This window comes from Haliotis cracherodii, unplaced genomic scaffold, assembly GCF_022045235.1.
Source record: "Haliotis cracherodii isolate W230 unplaced genomic scaffold, xgHalCrac1.p SCAF_34, whole genome shotgun sequence".
In the NCBI taxonomy this organism is placed as follows: domain Eukaryota; kingdom Metazoa; phylum Mollusca; class Gastropoda; order Lepetellida; family Haliotidae; genus Haliotis; species Haliotis cracherodii.
Window position 1 is genome coordinate 1,713,036 of NW_027266291.1, and position 26,995 is coordinate 1,740,030.

At 39.0% G+C, this 26,995-nt stretch overlaps 1 protein-coding gene across 1 annotated transcript in view; it reads left to right on the plus strand.

Annotated features, from left to right (window-relative positions):
- Positions 1-1,223: 1,223 nt before the first annotated feature.
- The window catches only part of LOC139477704 (uncharacterized), a 68,608-nt gene continuing 42,836 nt past the window's right edge, over positions 1,224-26,995 (plus strand). The window contains exon 1 of the mRNA XM_071260087.1: positions 1,224-1,435. Coding sequence (XP_071116188.1) covers positions 1,311-1,435 — 125 coding nt within the window. The 5' untranslated portion in view covers positions 1,224-1,310. The remainder of the gene's footprint in view (positions 1,436-26,995) is intronic.

Consider the following 26,995-nt stretch of genomic DNA (forward strand, 5'->3'; position numbering starts at 1 on the left):
GCGTTTTCATCGATCCACGTGAAAAAGCCGCGTCAACAAATGTGACCTAATAGGATTTATATACTTAGTATGCTGTAAATGTAAAAATGAATTGGCATAAGACTTAACATGTCAGTGTCTGTTACTGATTTAGTAAGTAAAACACTATATAACGGACTTTGTCAAAAGGTTTTACAAAATGGCAATGTCGACAACATTCTCTCTTATGTTTATATGCAGCTATTTTGTGCCTGTGCTCTCAAGCCCCGCGGGTGTTCCGGGTTAGAATAGGTCTGGTGACGAGGCGGTGGAATGGACCGGGTGGATAGCTTGTCGTCGTACATCGACGGCGTGATAGCTGTTTACAATATCATTCACTGGATTTGCTGACCCGTACTCGATTATTTAAACCATTCTTAAGTTATATAGCTTGAATATTTTTAGGGTCGGCGACAAACAAAAAATAATCAAACGAAACGTTTGCTCTCGATGTTCTTACCTATTCGCGCCACAACTACTTTCCACATATTGTCATTATCCTACTGAAGAGTACAGTGCAATCTATAACGAAGGGACCGCTTAGATAATTTGCTGTTGCGCACATCTACTATACTGATGCGAATTGTGTTACATTTGAATGACATACATCACCATCTGCTTCTTTTATATGGTTGGTCTACACCAAGCACACTGCTGTCCAACGTCTGAACAGCAACTTATCGTCAAAATGGTACCAATAATTAAGAATACTTGTGATAGTCAAGTCGTTTTATTTTGCAACAAAAAGGGTACACTATCAAGAAGACAAGGTTCAGAGAAGTTCACCGGATCGAATACTTCAAAGACTTCTCATTAAATGCCACCCGCAGTATATGCGCGGCGTAATGGTATGTTAACCGACTTTGAAAAGTTCTGTCCAGCTTCTTCAGTAACATTTAAGTTATAGAACAACCCAGCATAATTTTCATTACAGGTATAGCCTGCCTGTTATAAAACCGTATGCGGCTGATGCAACCGCCGAACCCATACGCTGCAGTTAATGAAACGGTATTGGATAACTGTAAATTACTGATAAAACAGTTTCCATTGATCTTAATCCAATTTTACCCCGAGCCGAATCAATATCGACACCACTCCGTTCGTCCGTATGCTAATGTACATATACAGGTGACAAGTCTGCCCCGCCCATCTGGGCGCCACGTGGTTTCATCGACCCTGTTGCTATCAATCCATTTAGGATGAACTGGCTATATATTTAAACAGAACGCAGGGCAGTTGCGGCCGGCTGGCGCATCTCACCTCCCTCCGTCCACACGAACTGTCCAGGGAACATGGCCTCGAATGCTATACGTCAACTCTGTTGCTTCATAGGTATATTTTTGTCTACTTTGTCGGCAGTAACACCGCGCCCACCAAGCACTGACACTGCCACGGATACATTCTCTCTCCCCATCAGGTAAGTTCCAAAAAACTCTTTACACATCTTCGTTTCATCCGGAGCGTGTTAAAATTTAAAACAAACACAACCACACTAGCAGCTTTATTTTGTGATTGGTATGGTTGTGTTTTGTTCGATTTAAACTGTTTTGAACGCCACTCAAATTGCAAGTAGCTTGTTCATAATAACTTATTCATTTTCAGATAAAATTACTATAGCTTTTTCTGTTTCTTCTTATTGTGCTAAAGTTACCTATTAAGTTAATTTTGTTATGTCCATAGATACTGAGTGTTTGAAATAAATAATGACACAACTTAACCTTTATTGTTTCGACACTTTCTGAACCTAATTTTCTTTTTAATTTAATTTTGATACTTTTCCTGATCTTCGCATTCTGGTTATACATTAGAGACCATGTTGAGTTTGGCTCATTTGGAACAAGTTATTGCCAGAACGGAGAACAAACGATGGTAGAAGTTGAACGTCAATCTTATACTATTTGAATCGTATAATTATTATGGTTCACTTAACTAAATTTCAGCAGTTTCCAAAATGATGACTGACAGGCGGACGGCACATAATTGCATAGACTGTCTTCACTTTCAGATGAGTTAAAAACGGATTAAAATTATTCGCCCGAGATACGAGGGGCGTTCAATAAGTTTTGCAACCTCAATATAAGACCAAATCGCAGAATATCTTTTGTAGTTTTATTTTTCAATATAATCACCCTTCACCTCAATACACTTATCCATTTGTCCATCATGCTTTTAATACCACTTTTGTAGAAATCCGCAGATTGGCTCTCTGACCACGCCTCTGTCCTCGTCATCCTGGAAGCGTCTTCCACGTAGGGCAGATTTCATTTGCCGGAACAGGAAATAGTCACTGGGGGCTAAGACTGGGCTGTAGGTTGGGTGATTTAACTGTTCGAATCCACATTCACATATGGCGGCCTGTGCAATTATCGACTTGTGAACCAGAGCGTTGTCATGCAAAAGTATAATACCACGTGTTAACATCCCACGGCGTTTCTGGCGAATAGATTTTCGCAATTCTTTCATTACATTAGCATAATACTGTCAACTGATTGTAGATTTTGGTGGCAGGTAATCAATCAGTAATATGCCTCTTGCATCCCAAAATATGGTAGCCATTACCTTGCCAGCCGATGGTTGAGTGCGAAACTTCCTCGGAGGCGAAGAATTGGGGTGCTTGACTATGGACTCCCTACCCCTTTTAAACTGTAGAGACCAACGGCAAACTGTGGAATAATCAGGAGCATCCTTACCCATCACTTTACACATGCGATCATAGATTTCTTTTGCTTTGCATCCCTCCTTGGTAAGGAACTTTATTACTGCGCGTTGTTCATGTTTGAGAGAATCCATGAGTGTGACCACCCATTGGTGAATGAAGCCATCACATCTAACATATTGTTGTGACTGGAACTTGTTATGACACGTGTCAACCTGATGTTATGACTAGTGTCACACCTGCCTAAAGTTGGCATTGTTTCTGTAAACACAAATATCCAAGTTGCAAAACTTATTGAACGCCCCTCGTAACCTTGCTGATGATATTCACGTTTAATTCAGGGTTGGTTAAACGTTGGGATTAAACATTTAATTCATTTGAATGTCATGTCACATTATTAGAAAAATCCTGCATAATCCAGAGGGACTTCTAGTTGGTTTTTTTTATGTTTATGTAATAATCAGTGATCTTCAATTGGAAACAAAGGTAATGTTACAAATTTAAAGTCTATGTACATTCTGAAATACACGTTATCAGTCTGATAATGTTTGTTTGTCCCATAACTGTCAGCAGTATTCCAGCTATTTCTACGGCGGCCTGTATGCACCAGAAAACCATTGAATGATATTATGAGCAATGTCCAACGGCTACGAGTACAATGGTGGGCAATAACCAAGTCTTCGTTTCTGCCAACCGGAATAATTTTGCTCGCCCCTTAGGTTGCGTTAAGCATAGGTTACTACGTTAAGCATAGGTTACTACGATAAACATAGGTTACTACGACAAGCGTATGTTTCCACGTTAAGCATAGGTTACTACGTTAAGCAAAGGTTACTACGTTAAGCATAGGTTACAACGGTTAGTATAGGTTACAACGTTAAGCATTGGTTACTACGTTGATCATAAGTTTCTACGTTAAGCATAGGTTACTACGTTAGGCATAGGTTACTACATTGATCATGTTTCCACGTTAAGCATAGGTTACTACGACAAAAATAGGTTACTACGTTTAGCATAGGTTACTACGTTAAGCACAGGCTACTACGACAAACATAGGTAACTACGTTTAGCATAGGTTACTACGTTAAGCATAGGTTACGACGTTAAGCATAGGTTACTACGAATAACAGGTTACTACGTTAAGCATAGGTTACTACGTTAAGCATAGATTACAACGTTAAGCATCGGTTACTACGGTTAGCATAGGTTACTACGTTGATCATATGTTTCTACGTTAAGCATTGGTTACTACGTTTAGCATAGGTTACTACGACAAACATAGGTTACCACGTTTTGCATAGGTTACTACGTTAAGCATAGGTAACTACGACAAACTACGTTTAGCATAGGTTACTACGTTAAGCATAGGTTACTACGTTTAGCATAGGTTACTACGTTAAGCATAGGTTACTACGACAAACAGGTTACTACGTTAAGCATAGGTTACTACGTTGATCATAGGTTACTACGTTGATCATAGGTTACTACGTTAAGCATAGGTTACTACGTTAAGCATAGGTTACTACGTTAAGCATAGGTTACTACGAATAACAGGTTACTACGTTAAGCATCGGTTACTACGTTAAGCATAGGTTACTACGTTGATCATAGGTTACTACGTTGATCATAGGTTACTACGTTAAGCATACGTTACTACGTTGATCATAAGTTACTACGTTAAGCATAGGTTACTTCGATAGGCTTAGTTTAATTGGGACCAATTCTGTTTTTCTATTTTATTAACCTGATAAAGTTGACATTTCGCCTTGTTTCTTCGCCACTTATGGAAATATCAAATTGTCAGATCGCTAGATGAGATGAACAAAAAAGAAAATGCCATCTTTCAAAATGAGACAAGCTATTGTGTTCCGCTTACCTCCACTATACCAAATACATTGTTAATTTATCCGAAGGATCCATTCTTTTATCAAGTAGGTATGGTTTAAAGACTGAATATTGTTTATATGTATGGTTTAGGAAAAGAAGCAGTTTAGAATTGCTAATGTATGTTTGATGGTCCCAAGTATTTCGAAATAACAAGATTTCATTGACTATAAATAATTCCCGTTGGGATTGAGGGTTATTATGACTCCCCGGCAACCTATGCCCATTGTAAGGCGACTTAATGGATCGGGTGGTCAAGGCTCGGTGACTTGGTTGATTGCGTGTCATCGTACCCCAACGGCGTGGTTCCTTGCTCACGGTGTCGATCACTGGATTGTCTGCCCCAGACTTGATTATTTACAGTCCGCCGTCATATTACTGAGTTCGACGTAAAACAACAACCAACGAACCAACACTTTATAAAAAAAAATATTTTTGTGTGATATCGATGTAAGCCTTCTTGGGTCCGTCAAGGTCGGGTTTTAAGCTTTGATAAGCTTCAAGACCGTTGAGACAAGTACACATATGTTAGTCTGGTAGGTGGGACAATGTGGCCTTGGATGGCCTTCATAGTGACATGTGTGGCTGATCTGGACTTTGAGTCTACATTTTTAAATTGGTCTAAATACCTCAATAAGTGCCAAAGTTATCCCCTGTGTGTTAATAGATATATAATGTCTACTTCCTCAACTGCAACATCATATCTAAACCTTTTAACACGGTTAGTATGAAGGTGTTCACATGTGTGAATTGAACAGAAATACGATAACAGAGCATGGTTATGTTCACCCGGTATTGATATGTCTTTTACAACAATCATGCAATATTGTATCACATATATTCGTGTTATCATTTTAATGTCATGAAAAGGCGTTTCGCAAAGCTGTAATGTGTCATGCCAACCGAATTGATGAACATAGCCTGGGGTTGACAAGTACCACGTCAGCCAAGCGGCCTAACTCTGTCGCCAGTCACAACTAATTCTGCATCAAGCCTGACTTAGGTGATTTTGTAATGATAGATTCGGTTTCTAATTAATTGTAACACTCAGTGACCACTAATAGCCTCTATCTCTATCTCCAACTCCCGACTGCCAGACAAGGTAATTGACAAGTAAAATGCTCGATTTCACGTTCGTTGACAGCTCGCGTTCCATCTCCTCGCCACATTAGCCGTGTCTTATCACTCAATAATGGCAAAGCTCTATCAAAACACAAGCCTATTTCATAAGCTGTCACAGAATAATCCCACATCTAATTGAGAACCGGGAACTTGCTACAATAAAGAAGCAATTGGACAGGTTTAATTAGCAGGTCAATATTGCAGTGATATTTTCCCTCAAGTACTTTAGGAATACCATTCTACAGTGCCACCAAGAATTCGTGTAGTCATATTGACCAATGACATCCTTATGACAAAGAAGGGTTCTTTCTTATACTAATCTTCTGTTTCGGATACTATTCCCTTCGCTGCCATATTCTTATTCGACCTTCTTATACTACTGTACTGTCTAGGCCAGTATTGTCCTCTCTGTCGTAGTCCCATACGACCTTCTGACACTGCTCTACCGCCTAGTCCAGTATTGTCCTCCCAGTCGTAGTCATTTACGTCAGTTCATATACACTGTGGTTTTGCATAGAAAATCTTCAAATCACGTTTATCTCACATAATTTTTCTTCTGCTGCCGTTTTGCTCCTGAAGACATTCGCGTGTCTTTTTGTTGTACGCGCAGTTTCTAATAGACCAGTAGACTAAATAGGTTTGATCAAAGGCAGTTTTATCGAATGACGTCACGTGGATATCAGATTTTCGCCATCTACTAAACATCTCTCCTGCTCAGTGTTTGCGGGAAAAGGATAAACGCACTTTCGTATATAAGAGCAATACAAATACAGCTGTACGAAAGTATATTTGGACGTTTATTGCATGCTTTATGTGCTTGGTTGCCTAAAAACAACTCATGCTCCATATTTATCACAGTTGAAAAGCTTGCCTGATTAGAATAAACGCACCAGAAACCAGAGTATTCTGTCTTTTTCCATTAGGAGATAATATATGTTCGTTCCTCCTGAATGAATGAAAGAGATGTTATGGACCAGTCATGCTCTAAACACTACTCAGCCCTGCTATTACTGTTTTCCTAAATAGTGTTGTGTCATAGGTTTGTATGAAGATAGTGCTACTGAAAGGCCACACCATTGTGCTCGCAGGAAATGAGTCTAAGAACATAGTACTTGCCAACACTGGTGCTTCTTGTGATGAACGTTCCTGTTTATGTTCGTGTGTCGCAGTCTGAATGTTTGGACTGAAATGTTTCTGGCTTCTTGCGTTGTATGATATACCTATGATGATATGACAAATATCCTCACATATATACGTCACATGTATATTGAGTCCGACTTTACCCAATACATACTAATATTTTCCTCTCAATGCGGTATCTGTTACCCATAAATGAGGCGACTTCAATGAACAAGACACCGTACGTGTATGCTGGGCGCATACCTACGAGGCGCCCAGAGGACGTCATGTCTATGTTGTGATTGGAGATACTGTTGTAGGTTTGGTTACATCACACTCTGTGATCGTGTACGACAGGAGATCTTTCCACTCAGGCAAGTTTGTAAATAACGTTTCTATGTTGGATTTTCCTGTGTTTCACGAGTTCTAAACATCTATTCCAAAATATTTTCACTGTTGTAAAAGCAAAGACATTAAGTGATGCATACACACTGACGTGCTTCGGTCAAATGCATCTACGTCAGTGTCTGGTTTTAGAGTTTTAATAAATGTTCTTTGATCTATCTGATTTGCGTTATCGTCATCGCCTTGATAATCCACAGATATGACGGAAACCTGTTTGTCGAGGGTCACACTAGGTATGATCAGCAAGCATTAAGCTGTATGACGTCACTCATGGCCGTTGTGTCATGTATTAATGCGCCACTGCGATCATGAGAATAGACAAAATATGCGCCGATTCAATGGTTTATGTTGTGTAAGAAACAGATTACTGCACTCGTGCCTGCCTGTCATATACCTTTATCTTGTGCGTTGTAATAAAAAGTTAGGTACGTTTTAAAAACGAGTGGTTAGATAAATGGTATCTGGCAGACACTCGTGAAGTACTCTCTATTTATCAACAGAACTGGTTTCCACAGGAGATATCGCATGTTTGAGAAATTTCACCGCACTGCTTCGCGGACCTTTGTGACGTCATCGGTTACTGTGACGTCACAATCAATGATATCACTTATCTCTTTGTCGGTGAAGCTTGTTATCTGTATACTAGTATCTTACACTCAAGACAATGATTATTACTGTTTGCAAACTGAAAAATATATATTTTTGCTGATAAATAGAATCTTACTCTCCTGACCTTTGATATCAGATATATTAACACTGGTGGATAAACGATTAAAACTCCTCGACAAGTCTTTTTATCGACTGGTGTTGATAAAGAGAATCTCACCTTTCTGTCTTTTGATATCAAATATATCAACACGAGTTGATAAAGGTGGACAAACTTCAAGGCTTGCCGAGTGTTGATATATTTGATATCAAAAGACACAAGGGTGAGATTTTCTTTATCATCCAACATCATTCTTCCAACTTTTTCTTTTAACAGTAATTAGAAGTGTCTTTAGTGTAAAAAAATATTGCTAGCAGCTTCAGTAGCAGAGCCATTAGTGATGTCATTTGATTGTGACGTCATGGTAACCAATGATGGTAAGCATTGTGATGCAATTTCATTGCGGCATATCTACAATGTAGATATCGCTTGATCTCACCCAAGCGATATCTCCAGTGGGAGCCAGTTTTGGATAATAAATGTCTGATATCAACGGGCACGAGGATGATATTCTCTACGTTCGTGCTGAATAGGAAATGTAAAACAATAATTCATATTCTCTCATTTATTGATTTATTTTTCACAATGACATATACTAATTAAATAGATTTCTACATGTATTATGCATCATAGATTTGTTGTTATTGAAGAAATATGATTTAATTTCACACGGATGTTCTGTTTAACCAGTATATTAAGACAGGGGTAATTCAATAATGGACGTGGAGGAGGCGTTTGAAAGTGGTGTATCTAACACACAAAGCCCTGAGATAATGGTAATTTTGGTAATCCTTTGGTGAACGTTTGTTTTCTTGTGTGTTGGTAACACTTTTACTGAGAATCGTTCAATATATTCAACGCCAGTACCCATTCTGTTATTGCGAATTTGATTTAATGTGAAATTACGAAACAATATGAGTGCCGATATTGATGTAGATATAGATTTAACCCTGCTATACCATGCCACGTTTCATCTCAGTTCTACCGTGACACAAGATAACACGGGTCCTTAGCGAAGGGTGTCAGCGAAGATATTGAGTGAATTGTTCACTCAAATCGTGTTAGTGGTTTGGGGATCTGAATTAAGGAGATGGCGGAGATGACAGGACCGTATCCGTGGTCTACCGCATGAAGTGTCTGTCCAGAGAGAGGAAGTTCGGTGGTTCAATCCCTGGCCCCCGTCATACCAAATACGTTAAAAGATGGTACTTGTGTCCGGCATAAAATGATCAAAAAAGGCTGTTAGGCTCGGAGTCAGTCTGAGCGGAGTATCCATGTTACGTTGCGGCATGTTATTTCAATGGGCTAGCACTTTAAAGTTCCGACCACTAGTAGCAGACACACACATACACCACTACGCACGCACGCACGCACACGCGCGCATGTATAGACGGGGTAGAGTAGGTGCGCCTAGAGTAAGAGGAGACTATGCTTGTTGTAAGGGGCTACCAAAGGGATCGGGTGGCCAGGCTCGCTGACTTTGTTGATGCATGTCATCGTATCCAAATCGCGTGAATCGATTCTCATGGTGTTAATCCATGGATTGTCTGATCCAGAATCGATTATTTACAGACCGCCGTCATATAGCTGGAATATTGCTGAGTGCGGCGTTAAACAGCAAACAAACAAACATTTGTAGCAGAAATCTTTACATTTCTTTTTATTCAGGAAAGAATATATTTCTTTTATCCGAAATGAAATCACTCCTTGAAACACTTTAACGATCACTTTCGTATTTTACCAGAAACTCTTTGTTTCAGTGCTCTTTAATTGAGATCTAGTTATATGCATTCATTCATGTTGATATTATATCACCAAAATATCATTTTCTCTGTTGTAACAACAAACCGCGATCTGGGGGTATACACGATACAACTGTCCGTTCATTGCTACAACGATTTGTCTCTCACAATGTACATGTATTCGTTACGCTACAGTGCTGTGGTGCTAAATACAACTAAAACGTAAACACAATTCTTGTTAAATACTCTTTGTAAGAACAGTGTGCATGCAGGCACACTACCAGTTAGAAAGATAGATAATTAACACACATCGTTATTTCGGCATTTCAAATTTAAGAGGATGACACTGACTTTATAAGCCATATAAATACGTTACAGTGTTGACAGTAGATGTGTTAGGCTTGCTTCACTAATACTAGTAGGCGAGAATTGTAACACACAATTAATCCGAGAGACTGTAGATCGGCACCGATAGCAGAAGCCATAAAACAGACCACGTCTTACCGATTGCCTTTTATTTCCTTGTCACGAATTATTGCCATTGTAGGATCATCAGGAAAGCTTCTCTAGCCGTTCATTTCAAAGCCTTAACACCACCAGGACATCGGGAATGTGAAGAAAACCTTTGTTATTGTCTTTAAGTATGCCTGTTAGTGTAGTAAGGTGTAATGGGATCTGTGATCGCTGATAATGCAATAGACTGGACCGACCCCACTGCCATCACACAGCAACCTATTCCGATTTCATGTAACTGTTGACACGATTGAACGAGCAGACAGTTTTGTGGCGAAGCAATTTGCACCTGTTTTTGCGACAAAATGTAAATCTCCAATGTTCATTAAATAACCTTTATTAGTCTGTTAGCGGTTGGGCTTGATAGTAAGTTCACTTCTGATGAAATAAATATGGATTTGAATGAGAGAGTCGATCTCCACTGCCTCGGCAATACTTGCTAATTCCTAGAATATGTGTTTGGGTACATTTTCAATCGAAAAAGATTGGTTTACTTAACGGTCAATGGCTCCGAACTTGAGGGCACATGGCGGCAAATAGCTACTATACCGTAGCTTATAGAACAGCTGACAAGAAACGAGACCCGGGCTACCATACTTATAATCACATATACAACGTGTCCACAAAGGGGCACCTGAAATGGCAAACCACCACACTTCACAATTCCTGCCTTACACGCAGGAATTCAACTGTGCAGCATTCATATAGAATATTGAGAAATGACGTAACATATGTGTTGAGGCCCTCTAATGACTACACGTATACAACATTGCATTACATTTGGAACAATAAAGGTAATTAGTGTCAGGGACATTCTCTCAACATGTCGTTGGAACGAATGCTGCGTGTATTTTTCAAGGACATGTAGAACACATTCTGTTGAAAAAGGTATCGATATGTTTAATAGAGATTTTAGGACGGACATCGGACGCTAGGCGAAGACTCATGACAGTAAGCTCACATGGATTTTGCCAAAGAGAGCTAAACATGCTCACGAAATTTCACAACGATGTGCTATTATGTACTTCTCTCAAATCAAGCATAACAAACAGCAATATCTCAGCACAAAGTTGTTCATTATTGCCGCACAGCTATGATCCAGTCCGTTAAGTTTGTCCAGTCAGATTAATGTACTACATGCAGTTGTAAATACCTGGAGTTAGCTTGCTAGGCCCTATGCAGTCCTACGACATTCAAAGTGAAGTAATATTTATTTATTTTTTTAAATGAAGCTGTTGTTTGAAAGATGTACACATCAAGGGAAGTGTTTGTTAAAAAAACATTTTAAAAAATTGATTCAAGTTTAACACTCGGCTTTAAATGATGACAACATTTACATTGTCTTATTTTGTCTGAGTTTTGCCTGTATCAAGCGGTGGGTGTTTTCCAACGACAATTTTATCATTATTCTGCATGAATAAAAAAAACCCGAGTTGTAAGGAATATGTGTGAGTGTAGCACAAAAAGAAATTTGTATTTGTTAGCTCTCGGTCTCTCAACCTCTGGCTGTACACAGCAAATAGTACAGCATAAACTGTTTGATGTTCAAACAAGAAAGAATTGGAGAGGAAATTAGGATTGCCGATCATTGTCTGGTTCCATTATAGTGTTTGCTTTCCAAAATTGAGCGACTTTCTTTACGCCTAAGAGCACTCTGTGTTGAATGTACGTTCTGCAATAGTTTCTGATATGTTCTACAAGAACATTTTGTCAGTGATTGAAATCAAAAGAGGTTTCTACTTTGAAACGGGGAAGATCCAAGAACATTAAAAATGGGTGGAATAAAAACGAGTTTTGAATCAAGTACGAAAATCTTTGGTCTGATGCTATTTTGCTAACATTGTGAAGATGAGACAAGATCGGTCGAGAACTGTCAGGTTAAAATCAGTGGTATTCAAATACTGAGCAGAGGGACACAACGTGAACACACGGACAATACAATAAGATATCACTTGACCAAATTCAGACTTGTTTTCGCAAACATTTAACAGGAATTTTGTTATTTGAAAGATAAAGAATTAATCACTGACTTTTATCAACTATACCTTCGTCTACGCTCTACTAACACATATACACAGGTGCATGCACTCCACAGTATTAGTGCAATAGTCGTGAACGCGACGTTAAACCAATTTCAACTCACCTGACGTAAATTCGTCAGTTTCGGTTTGGAAGTTATTGACTGGAAATGAGTATCAAACAGGTCACGTGTCATGCTGCATGTGCCCAGGCTTGTAATTAACAAGAAAGCTAAGCGCGATAGTGAAACTGCCTTGAACAGTCTTAATGTTATATTAAAAAAAACTTAATGTTGGAGGATATCCTTAGATGCAGATCTTAGATCTTTTGTGATCTTTTGTGATCTTTTGTGATCCCAGCATTGTGCTGACAAATCAACGCGATCTGGGCAACGAATCCACGCTTACTGAATCCTTGCACTCCAGAGGAATGCAACACTGCGGCGAAATAGACGAATGGGCCACCCGTGACCCTATCAAATTTCACCCTGTTTACATATGAATTGTCTGGAAATTAATCTGATGAAATACATCAATTCATTATCCCGAACCAAACTCAGATCGGTTTTTGAACGTCTTTGTCATATGTATATAACCTTTGTTATCATTGACGGAGTAGTTATTAAACAAGATTTTCATGAGGAATAGTCCATACACCATACTTAAAGAAGTAACCAGTCACTTATTTAGACATTATCACATATCGTTTTGCATCTTGGAAACCCGCTTAGCTAGCATACGGTAGTCATTGTTATGTTACCTTTTTCTTAACGTGTTGTCACTCTTTTCACGATTGTTCATTATGACCAATTATTTATTGACAGATGATAATGATTCACTGAAGCTCAAGTTATCATCTAGAAACTAGTCCAAGGTCCGTTTAGTCCTTTGCTTTTGAATATATTGGCAGTTTATAGAACCCGACCGTTCCTAAATGGGGAACCATCTAAATATTATGTGTAATTCTCACTTGGAAGCCACTACCAGTCCAATGATGACCCTTAAATCTTATTGACTATGAGTGGCGTTTCTTTCAGTGGAAACTATCCATAACCTGAACATGGTCAAATGTGAGATCAGCTTGAAACTGACAACAATTCATCCTCCAAGTCCAGAATGATGATTAGACACTATCACATTTATCCACCATCATTGTCAATGTTTGTTCACCAGTCTCGAAATACTTTAAAAAAGAAAATGTAACCAGCATCAGACCTCAACATTCTCTCCTAATCTACGAGGAATGTAATATTGTATAAAATGTAACATTGTATCAGTATACAACACTTAAATTTACGTTACACAAAGTTTCAACTCTGATTCTGTATATGTGCCCCAAAAGAGATTTATTTTTCATATGCCAACAGTTTTTCCAATGTTTTTATGGACGATTAACTTTAGAATTTGGTGCCCTTCATTACATTAAACCACAATGGTAATGAACCCAAACAGTTTAGTAAGAAGCGTTTCTTCAGTGACTTTTACCTCATAACGTCAGGTGAAATGGGGTTTATCGTCGCGTTCAAGATTACTGCACTTTATATAACGACGTTCATACCCCACTCAGACTCAGTATACTGTCTCCGAGCCGACCAGTTCTTGTTTTATTCCCCTAAAGCTGAGGTCATTGCAAGGGAAACGACAAGTACCATCTATTAACTTCTTTTGATATTACGTTTCCGGTTTCCATGCAGATGCTCTATCCACTAGACCACGGAGGCCGTCTTTTGACCTCAGGACTATAAAAGTAACATAAATTCTGTCCTAATCATTAACATATAATGTTTTTAATATCTTGGCTATATGCTCACTTAAAGCAAGATGTTGAAAATATAACATATCAAAGCCAGAAACTAAATAATCGCAATTATCTGCCGGAACAGATTCTTTTTGGCGTAAAAGGTCAAATAGCGGGGGCATTTTTTTAGTGGATCACTGCAAATCCCTTCTTAACATATTTCTTTCTATTTTGAAAAATATTTTGTTGATGTTATGACGCTTCACCTCACTTGGTGACAAACATCACTGGTGCAAAAATGGTAAAATAGATTTATGGAAAAGAAAAACAAAGTCATGTTTGTAACATTATAAAAATAATTTGGAACAAAATATAATGCCATTAGAAGCAACATTCATACCACATTTAAGATCCAGCAGTTAAAATGTATATAGGATCATTTATAAGCAGAATGAAAGTGCAATGGTCGGGGTACTAGGGTAACAAGATCAGGGTATCAGGTTAAAAAGAACATATGAATTACTATTGGTCCAGGTGTAAAACATATCAGGATGCACATTCACGTTTCACCCATACAAGGCAATTGAATGGCTAATTTTGAAGCCTGCCATGTTCCTGTCAAAGGCTGAAGCCCGTCAGCAACAAAACAATATCATATTTAAATATACATATGCAGCTGAGTATCTACGAACGAGTACCAGTTCAGAATGTGTATGGGGTTGAGGCTGTACAAGTGGACTATTTCTCCTCTACTGACGTAATACAAATTACAAATCACAAAACCGCAAAGTTCCAAACCAAATTATTCCCTAAAATGTTCTGTAGAGCTCCGAAGAGCATCACGTACTCTTTCGCGGCGTCCATGTGCATGATAATTTATATACATTATACACATTATGTAAAACCGCGCGTTGCGTTTCCTGTATCGCAGAGTCCTCGTTTTCAGTCAAGCATAATTGTAGGTCATGAAGTCGGAAAGACATGGGAGCGTATTCGACAGAACTAATTAAGACGAATATACGAACAACATGGGTATCCTCCGACAAAATTGCACATTCCTTCACTCGTGACATAAATTTGATATTAAACTGAAGCTCGTGTCATATCCGTCCTGAGACAGACAGGCCCGCAAGCGCGCAAGCACGCACGCGCACCGAGGTTTGGAACATTTGGTGTCAATCATTTTGAGAAAATGGAGGAAAACATATGTCAGCAACGTCGACTACAGCACTGAAGATGAATGCTGTTCACGATGCCTTGAATCTACTTATAGCCGTAAATATTGACACAAAAGTATCAACATTCTACTTCCTGAGGTTCGTGGGAATTGATTTTTAAACATTTTGTGAAATTTATTTTTTAACTCACCTGGCGTTAATGTCGTGGCCTACTTGTGCGTCTTTCCGTAACGTTGGTTCGTTCTCTTTCAAACAGTCTCCGAATACAACAAATCCGAAGTGACAGACATTGTACCTAACCATCGGTGAAAATTGTGGTATTTATTATATACTTCAGTGTACTAGAAGTTTCTGAAATTGAGAAAAGTGATATTCCAATTCCAGTGAACATGGCGCATTTCACTACTGTGAACATATCACTTGGGGTGAGTTGGTTTTAACGCTGCTTTTAACAGTATTCCAGTTATTTCGGGGCGTGACAGCGTAACGTGGGAGGAAAGCCCGAAGTGATGTATGTCTCAGACGTTAAGCACTTCGGTGAAACCCACAAGCACAAGCACAAACATTATTAGGGCGAACCGGGATTCGAACCAACAATCATAGGTGTCTGGAGTGCCCAAGGCACGCAACTCTGCACAGCGAATCGCGGCGCCTTAGACACTGTTGGGAGATTTACTGAAGTTAGTCTTATTATAAAAAAAATATCTGGAGTCTTCAGGCGCTACAAGTAAGTCCATCAGAGGTGTATTTAAATGTTGATTATATAACATGTGATTATGTGATTATTTCTAATAGCATCTTACCAGGTTTTTTGGTCTGTTTGATAGAACCTGGTAATAGTCAATAAGTGTTCCTTTAATTTGGTATTTTCTTTTAAGTTATTGAAGGGCATTATATCAACTTCATAACAGAGATCCTTAGTAGTGTATATTCCCTTTAAAAACCAATTTCTTATGCTGAAATCTGTTTGTTTTTTAAAACTCATGGTTACACCAAAGAAGTTGTGATAATACTTCTCCAATTTTTGTGGAGATAATTTGTCCAATATTAATTTGTCTTCTATAAAATGTTCCCCAAACAGCCAAAACATCTCTCAAGTGAGGGTTAGTTAAGTGTATACTGTTTTCAATTTTTGCCCCCAAGTAGGAATATGTTTTCAAGCGGAAAGATGCTAAGGTTATTACAGTTTTTATTTTGAAGATATTTTTTTTTTTATCAGAACTACTAGTATTTCAAAAAGACCATACCTCTATCATTCTCAGTCCGCCTTCATCATATGTTCTAATTAATGTGCCCATTTCTGGTGTCCCTCGCCGTGTTATTGCTGGAATATTGCTAACTCACTCACTCACTCTAATTAATGTTGTTCGTTTCATTTCATGCCTTTCATCATTCCAGATAAATCTGTAAAATATTTTGTTTAGTTCATCAATAAATTCACTTTGTGGGTTTGTAAGAGAAGAAAATATATGTACTAAGGGCCAAGGTTTGACAACAGTAATTTTACCCTAATTCCCTAAAATTTGATTAATAATTTCAAATCTCTTTTTTGTATTGATTACCCACGGAGTTAAAATTAAGCTTTATTTCGAATAGTTCAAAGTCCCCACTGTGCCAGCACTAGTTTCAGATCCTGAAATAATTTGATGTTACTGCTTGTCGTTGAGCCTAATCCATATTGCTTTTGTTTTATCACTTGTTTGTTTGTTTGTCTGTTGTGTAACGCCGCACTCAGCAATATTCCAGCTATATGACGGTGGTCTGTAAATAATCGAGTCTTGTCCAGAGAATCCACTGAGCATCGATCAACGATACCCATGCATCAACCAAGTTAGCGAGCCAGACCACCCGATCCCGTTAGTCGCCTCTTACGACAAGTATAGTCGCCTTTTTCGGCAACTCCCAAATTAGATGCTTGAAATATTGGTTTAATATCCTTGGAATGGATGAACGCCGAATCCCCAAACTTGCGTATAATATGCTTGTGCATTAAGACGACATGGGCAAAGTAACATGGGCATCACATATTAGAAACCTTTTGTTTTCTCATGGATTCGGCTTTGTATAGTTAAACCAAACAGTTGGAGTTGTTAAACTCTTTCTGAAACAATTTCGTGAACAATCTATAAATATGTTTTATCAGGAATGGCATTCCACTCTAGAAAACAGTTCAAGGTATGACTTGTATAGAACGTTTGAGAGTCTTATTCAACCAGAAAAATACTTATCAACATTTAACATCAAGAACCCTTCGACGTCCATTTATTCAATTTAGGCTCGGATTGTTAGATCTTATGATACATGAAGGAAGACAATTGTCCACGGAAAAGTCGAAGAGGCAGTGCCCATTATGTCATTCAGCTACAGAAAATGAAATTCATTTTACTTTTGTCTGTCCTTATTATTGTGACCTAAGAAGAAAGTTTATACCTAAAGGCTATCTGTCAAATTATCCTGTACCTGCTTATATTTCTCTTCTTTCTTCAAAAGATGCTGCTGTCATATTAAAACTGGCTATATATGTTAAAAATGCAATTTCCCTCAGAAACAAATGGTTAAACATGAGTTTATATCCAAATATGTAAACTACTTATTTGTAACTCTCTTGTATATAGGCCGGAGGCCTTACATGCAATAAATATCTTTGACTTTTGACTATGGCCATACTTGATAAAGAGAAAAAATGTCGAAAGTCAAATCAGTCTATATTATTGAGGTCAGAGGTCATAACAATAACTATATCTGATCTGGGTCAGATTTCAGGATGTCACTTGACACATGTTGATGGGTTATGCCCCAATTTCCTTATTACAATATGGTTCAAAGGTCACATGCTGATGACATTTGGTTCGGAATTCTTTTCAATATGATACTTAATTAAATATTAAAGAATTAATATCAAAGTCATCTTGTAGACCTGTAAACTGTTACCAAAACGACAACGTCAACCCATACTGATGGATTCACAACTAAAACATACGGCATATGAAAGGACAGACCAAATTCGACAGTTAGGTATAATAAAATGTGGAATAGTGCGCAAAGACTGATATTGTTAAGGCCAACCAACTGTTCTAATTTTGGAAATATCCTAGATTTTGTATTTTAAAGTCTCTGATGTGGAATAACAATGAAAATGTCTTGTAATCGAATGGTATATTTTTGACTGTTTTATAATAATGTCATAAAAAGTATTAATGACAGCAACCATTGAAATACAGCCCACAGAATAATCTAGATTAAATATAACCAAAGTTTTAAATTTATTGAATCCAACATCCATACGCAATTAATACCAAAAATGAATTGGTCATTTCTGGATGGATTGGGATTGCTTTGTGTGAAAAGAATGAGGCACTGCAGAAATCTGGTAAAATAATGGAAAAATCACTAAAACACACTAACATGACATGCAACATGGCTTTTTGACCAGTTGGAAGTGTCATTTTGACGGACCTGCATCGTCGGCTGTGATTGGTTGGTTTGTTGTTTAACGCCGCACTCAGCAATATTCCAGCTATATGACGGCGGTCTGTAAATAATCGAGCCTGGACCAGACAATCCAGTGATTAATATCCTGAGCATCGATCTCGTCGGCTGTGATGTCAATGGTGTCAAAGTCACTGAGAGTGGAGACAAGTTTGGTTTAGTGACGAGGCACGCTCTATGCTTCGTCGTGCGGATGGTGGATGCAGTGTTCACAGGCGTCGCGGGAAGGTTATGCACGAAACTGAATACTGCATGTAGACATATTTGGTGGTAGCGTGGTGATGTGGGCAGCCATCTCTTACAGATAGAACAGACACTGTGCACGTTCTGTGGAATTTAACAGCACAACGTTACACGGATGAGAATCTTCCGCTAGAACCGGCAAAAGTGTTTCTTTGTCCAACACGCCACTTTGACCTCAACTTTTCCACGACGGGTGTTAGAGTGGGCCCGGTTGTTTCTAACGACTGGCCATGCCAGAACATGTGGATATATTGTATTACACAACAATATAGTTTATTCTAATGTTTCATTCAATACAAATATGAATGTACAACTTCAGTCTCAGACGAATTCGGTGATTCTGCTATCGCGGAAAGATTCTTATAAAAAATCGCGGAATTTTCTCTTTTCATCATTCAATACACGAATTTGCATTATTTTCAAGATTTTCTATCGGAATTTAAACTCGTATGATGCAGAAACACTTACGATTCAAACATACACATTATGAATTCTAAAATGAAACCTAATTTGAAATATATCATTCTCACTTTTAAATGTTCTTGTGGTATTACGACTACATAGACTATGTTTACATCTAACCATTAATAAATGGCAGTCACTATGTATGGGTATGCATAATTTTATGTCTTGAAATGTCTAAACGCATGATATTAAAATTAAAAGAATAAAATGGTTTGTATTAATGTGTGAGGGGAAGTGGTTATACTGTTACAGCAGAATTCTGTAATTTTACCGCAGAATTCGTCTGGGACTGACCAACTTGCTTAAAGTCCTATGCCAAGAAGGGGATGGCTCATGCGCCAATCTGGAGATTCTGACCTATAATTGTTTGTCAATTAAATAAATAAAGTCCGACTTAAATAGTACAGTCCGTTTGGCTACAAATGAGAACGATGAATTACAAAACAACTCAAAATCGGGAATAGTCTATTAAATGTCAATATGCTACACTGCAATGGGTTTTTTAAATTATTCCCATCACTGGAAAAAGTTGTTTGAGAAAATATCATGTTGTTATGTGTACAAGTTGACATCTTGAAAGGAGGGGGCACAATGGTAGGATGAACAGCGCAAACACGTACTGCGCGTGCTACATGGTATATGTTGTTGACTGATGCGCTACTCAGCTGATGTGAAACAGTACTTTTTGTAAGGTGTATGATTTCTTTCAATGTGAAGCAGAAAGAGGGAAATGTCTCCCAACAAGCTGAAAATGTTGACCGTCGACGGGACTCTAGCAATCAGGCGAAGCAAGTGGGGAACATATCAAACCATGTAGGGTTCAGAAATTAAGTACATTTTACAAAGACTCTTGAAGAAATACCTTGAAACTGAACATGATTTAAATGTTACAAAATACAAGCTATGGATATACATTTGGATACAGATACTAAATGATAAGTGGTGAAAATAGGCCTGTGTCATGTGAACGATCAGACATCCTTCGTCTCCGAAATCATTATCTTCGAAACATCAAGGAAAAACGTGAAGAAGGATATGGGTCGGTTTTCATAGACGCGGGCAAACGCCTCTCACACAGCCAGCAGCAGTCAGTGGGTACCCAGTGAGGACTGTAAGGAGTCTGGGAGAAATTTACCAATGGGAAAGGTGAAAGACTTACCTTTCACCATGCTGGCTGTGCTAGACAGGGTTTTCCCCCAGGCTGTGACCTCGTCTTTCGAGCCCAGGAAAAGGCCAACCGGGACTACCACACAGAAATGAACGGCGAGGTATTTCTGGGCAGGGTGAAACATAAATGGATTCCCTGTTTTGCTAGCCAAGTCCCTTATTATCATGGACAATGCACCATATCACAGTATGCATGATCCAGACAGCAATAGCCCGCGTCTAAAAGCCATTAGAGATATGGTGACGCGGCTGCAACGGATGAATATGACCTTTCCTTCCAGGATTACAAAACCACAGCAATAAGAAATCATCAAGTCTAATTTGCAATTGCAAGGGATTCACATTATCAAAGAGTAAATCTGAAAGATCTCTTTTCCTGTGTAAGTGGGCATTTCATCTTAAGTTACTTGAAGTAAATTGATCTGTGTAATAACTTTTGGTATATGTAGGAGAATAATAAATTGCGTGGTTATAAATTTGGTGTGATGCTTTTATCAACAAAGATTATCGAAAGCTCTGTCCAGGAGGTTTAAGTACCGTAAAATTATTGTTCCCCTGTGTGACACGTAATTCCTATCATAATCGATGTAACTAACATCAACCAGTGTTTAAAGCAAACTTTCTGATGATTTATTTTATTATTGGCTAATGTTGTGCACAACCACCAGTAGCTAATGTGATGAATCTTGCAAGGTTTCGTGCAAGAAGCTGAGGAAACGGAAGTCCAAATGATCCCATGTATGTTGGTTTGGATTACAGCCCGTGTTTTAGATTTGCTTTTAAATATACTCAACAACAAAAGTTCCTGTGACACCAATATTTGAGTGTATTTTTCAAACAAGTAAAGTTTGGTTTTCAATATTGTAGTACATGTATGGCATCAAGTCACAAAAACGCAACTGCTCCAGAAAAGCATGCATTCCATGCAAATGTTGACTTTTATGCAAACCCCATGCATTTCACTACCCAAGAATGTGTATAAAAACATTTGCGTTAACGGGATTCCATATGTATTGTTTAGCATCGCGCTGACAACAGCCACTCAGAAAAACAACAAAATTACGCAATTATTCAACATTACGAAATGCCACGCCCGTCCTAACATGAGCGTCTGCGAACCATTGGTATGCTTGAAGCAGGATCGAGTCAACGGGATGTTGCAAGACAATTTAACGTTCACAGAAACACCATTTGGTGTTTATGGTAACGTTGGCAACAGACGAATGCAGTCAGAGACCATCCTCTGAGTGGCAGGCTACGCGTAACCAATAATCGACAAGACAACTGGATTCGAACAACACACCTACGAAATCGATTCCAGCCAGCAACAGTGACTGTAAGAAGCATCCCTGGCCATCGACGAATATCTCCACAAACCGTACGTCGTCGCCTCAGATGTGCAGGAATGAAGACCCGCCAGACGTCCCATTTTGACAGGAAACCACCGTCAGGCACGTCTACAGTGGTGCAGATAGCGTCTACGCTGGACGACCGTCGAGGTGAACGTTTACGTCAATCATTGTGTCATGGAAGAAGATCGGTTCGGGGGCGGCAGCGTTATGGTATGGGGTGGGATTACAGCAAGACAGAGGACCCGTTTATAGTGTTAGAGGGAAATCTCAATGGACAGTGCTACCGCGACGAGATCATTGGCCCTGTTGTTCTACCGTTTTTGCGTCGTCATGGCCCAGGCATTACCTCTCAACATGACAACGCCCGGCCTCATATTGCTAGACTTGTTCAGTATTCTCTTCAACAAAACAACGTGAATGTCATCCCCTGGCCGGCTGGCTCCTCTGATCTCTCACCAATCGTGGGATGAGATGGATCGGCGCCTTCGACGTCAACCAAGTGTTCCACAGACACTCCAGGAACTTCGAAACATGCTCCAGCTGATATGGAGAGATATTGCACAGGACTTTGTGCGACGACTGGTCCATTCCATGAGTCGAAGATGTGTTGCTTGCATCGCAACCAGAGGTGGACACACAAGCTATTGTTTTGTAAGTTGACATTTGAGCATGTTCATGTTGTTGTTTTTTATGAATTCACGCATTTTCTAAAGTCAGTATGGCAAATTAAACCATTTGAATAGTTACAGGAGTCTTTTATATGTTGCAAACCGAAAATGTTTCAGATTTGGTTAAAAACATAACTTTGCATTAAATCTCATCCAATGTCACAGAAACTTTTGTTGTTCAGTATATAACTTTGGTGTATTTATATCACATACTTCCAGTTATTTAAACCTGTTCTCGTCACTATATAGCTGAATAAACGTCGATGTGACGTTAACTGTTACCTGACTGACTGACTGACTGACTGACTGACTGAACGATGCCATGATATAATTTCCAGATAAACACCGTATTTGATAACCATAATTAATTATCCCCTAGAAGTAGACCCAGATAGGTAACGGTTCCCCAGAAATCATTTTGTTTTGTACTGTTGATTGAATATGAAAATGGCTGTAAAATGTTTTGACCATTTAAATGTACAACAAATACCAAACTACGATGTTTTCAGTTTAGAATTATAGCAGCAAAGAAACATATAAAAATTGTACAACGAAAGACCGACGTTTCTGATGAAAGAACGCAAAATCTATTTTATCAGTGTCATATAATAAGTATTTTTTAAAAAGAGTGTCTAAATCTCATGTATAACAAAACGACTTATATACTGAACCGCAAAAGACACGTCACCCCAAGTAACATTTTTTTGCATGAAGAGTTGTCATTAAAATATCAGGGTAAGATTTGTCAAAGCGTCTAAAGTTTAACATTACCCTGTCCGGAAAAAATGAAATTTGATGATAAAAAAAACAAAGCAGATGACAATAAAACCTATCGCCCAAACGCATCACGGCAACGCCATAGTAACCCGATGCACGTGAGTCCCGTGCAAATTGAAACGCACATGCGTTCCCCCATTTCTTGCCCTATAAAAGTCCACCCAGATCAAATACCATTCAAATTGAATTGCTACCACATGCCAAGATTGACAAGAAATAAGCGACACCAAGCCCTTGGACGATTGCAAGCTGGACAAACCGCCCGGCAAGTAGCCAATGCATTTCAAGTCCACGTAAGGACCAAATACAGGCTCCAGCAATGGTACAAGACCATCAACACTACAGATGACCGACCACGTAGTGGAAGATCAAGGGTCACCACCCGACGTCAGGATCATCAGATTGTGCGATCTTCAAGATCGTTTTGTTACTGCTGCGGTAACTGCTCAACAGACCATGGGGACACAAGAGCGACAGATTAGTGCGGACACCGTGCGTCGACGATTGACGCGCAGACTCATCCACTGTCACAGGCCACATCGAGGACCCATTCTGACACAACGTCATCGCCGGGACCGTCTTCAATGGGCAACACAGCACCAGCATTGGCGCCACCAGCATTTGAGAAGAGTCATCTTTTCAGACGAGAGCCGTTACTGTATCTCAACAGCAGATGCAGAGAGAGAGAGAGAGAGAGAGAGGAGGGGGGGGGGGAGGGAGAGAGAGAGAGAGACTGGCGACGCCGTGGTTAACGTTATATGGATGCTTGTGTTGTTGAGAGAGACTCGTGGGGTGGTCAGAGCATCATGGTGTGGGGTGGAATTGGTCTTGCACAGAGGATCGACCCTGTGGTCTTCCAGAACATCGGTCCAGGGAGAGGCAATGGTGTGACAGCAGCTCGGTACATTGATCAAGTCTTGAGACCACACACCATACCTCATTTGGCACGTCGCTGCTACCACGAGTTTCAGCATAATAACGCCCGTGCCCACACTGCGAGAACAATAAGAGTCTTCCCCCAGCAGAATGGCATCAGAACCATGCAGTGGCCTGCTCCCAGTCCCGATTTAAATCCCATTGAACACCTTTGGGACGAGATTCAAAGACGGCTGAATGACGTGAGGCCGACAACTGCAGTTGAACTGCGTCAGGCGATCCCCAGAGTGTGGGCTCAAGTGCCTATGGCCTTCATCAACCGCATCATTCATCCCATGTATCGACGTTGCACGACAGTCATCAATGCACATGGCGGACACATGAGATACTGACTTGTGATGCCATTTTCTCAGAGACTAGTGTGGTGTTTCACTTTAAGAACATTTGACACTTTAATTTCAACCTTGATGATCAGTTTTGCCAAGTTTCATCATTTTGATATATCTCAAAGTATGTTTACAGCGTTTGGACAAATAAGGTTTCTCATATGTCTATCCATGGTGACGTTTCTTTTCGGTTTAGTATACAATCAGCAGTATTACAGAGCGTTTTATACTTCTTGGGGGGTACCATTGATATAAACAATATACATAATGTGGTATTAATTAACTTTTATATATACTCATATCAGATGAAAAGACGCGATCCAAATGTGAAGGCCAATATCAAAAATTTAAAATGGGAAAATTCAATGTGAATATGTAATGCTTTTCATTGTGTCAGTGGGATAAAGTTGAGGAAAGATGGGAAACTGTTATATTTCTGTTCCAGGATTCGTAAAACGTAATAGCAAGTTAATGTATATAATGTATGTGTCAACATTTTTGTCTTACCGTCAGTTGTAATAGCTTGTTACACTGTTACACTGTTAATAACAAACCATATATCTATCTGAATATATCTTGAATATATCTTGATGTACTATTATGAGGCTGCCCCTTTTTAGTGTACGAGCGTTCTTGTAAATAAACATTTAATAAAAACATTTAAATAATAATCATCCTCTTGTCGACGATTCTAGACATGTTCCTGGTATTTACAACGTCAGGTCATATATTGCTTGTCACATATTTGTTATGTGGCAGTATCTATCGTAAGTTATTTTATATCATTGTTAGTGGCAACTAACTGAATATTCGTCAGATGTCGCTGTTTCTGGATAGTTTTTGTTGATAATATGTGGCAACAGTACTTGAGAGTTATCCGCCTTTATGTATCGACAAGGGGATAGACTACACTATTTGAGAAGTTTCTGAAAGGCTGGCTACACCTTTCGAGGCCCTCTACGAAGTGACTTGCCCAGAACAGTGCACGTGCCGCATTCATGACATTCCACTGTGACACATTTTGGACTTTCTTGAGTGCACATAGGTATGCAAAAGGGCATTGTTTATTGCTATGCTGCCACATATTTGATCCACAATAATGCCTTTTGGGATCGTAAACCAAATCCTGTCTGTTTCAATGTAATTTATAGAGTGTTCATTGACCTTGTTTGGTTATTTACTGATGTCATAATTTAGTTCATATTTCAATTTATGTTGGTTTATAGGCAGTGATATACTCAAATATAGTCCGTATCTCTGACGAGTGGCCGTATCCGATATCCACACTTGCAGACATGATATATATCGAGTCATGTATGACCACTGGTCAAACAAGATCACCGCATCGACACTGTCACATCAAGGCTCGAAGGAATCCCTTTTCATGGGAGGGAAAACTAATACTTGGTAATTTGCAGTTGTCTGGACTGACTGTTTCTAATCATTTTCTGCAAAATTTAATGTCTGTGTTGGTTCTTCTCTATGACGCGCGCTGAATGTTTACAAACCGCTGATAAGCTGTTTGAAAATGGCGGCTATTCTGATTTCAAAACAAGTGTTTCTACTGTCGCACATTATTATCCTGGCATTATCGGACGTTGGCACTCGGCCGTATTCCAGATATATGACGACTGACTGTAAATAATATAGTCTGGAATAGACAATTCAATTATTGACACCATGCGCATCGATCAACGCAGTTGGGATACGATGACATACAATCACGCAAGTCACCGAGCCTGACCACCAGATCCATTTAATCATCTCTTACAGAGGTTGCTTGGGACATATGCCCTTACCCGAAATCCTGAAGGGTTCTGTACGTTTTAATGTGTTGGGTTTTCGTATACATTGCACGCCATCCAGGGAATTTGGAATATCATCAGTTTGGTTGTATTCTTTATTCATTCTCGCATATGAATCCCGATGAATGTCAATCTGATGATCATGCCATCATTTCATGTTTGAAGAACAATCTTGGCCACCAAATGATATAAAAAATAAAGCATGCATTGTTACGAAAGATGAAGAACTTTGCCTGGACACTATTAAAACCCCATAGCTTTTTGCCTTCAAGAAGCATATTCAAAAGAAAATGATCAGCCAACTGTACGTCAATATAGCAGGTATAATTCACATGCTTGGTTATTAATGGTAAAGCATCTGGTGGCATGATTTTTTTTGTTAATCAGGGAACAGCCCACAGTCCTGTTTCGTGAAATTCGAACCTATCGACTGTGACTGTCAGTTTAACTCTCCATATTACCCAAACTGATGTTTGTCATACAGTCCTTCATCATCAACGTTTCACATAACGGATCTTGATAAACTGTTTGACTGTTTGAGCTGAGAAAACTTTCATTAAACATCCCTCCAATGATAACTTGAAGAATGCAATAATTACTAGAGTTAAGGCTCGTAGATGTATGAAACAAAAACGCACTAGTTTGAAACATTTGTTTCCATAATAGAA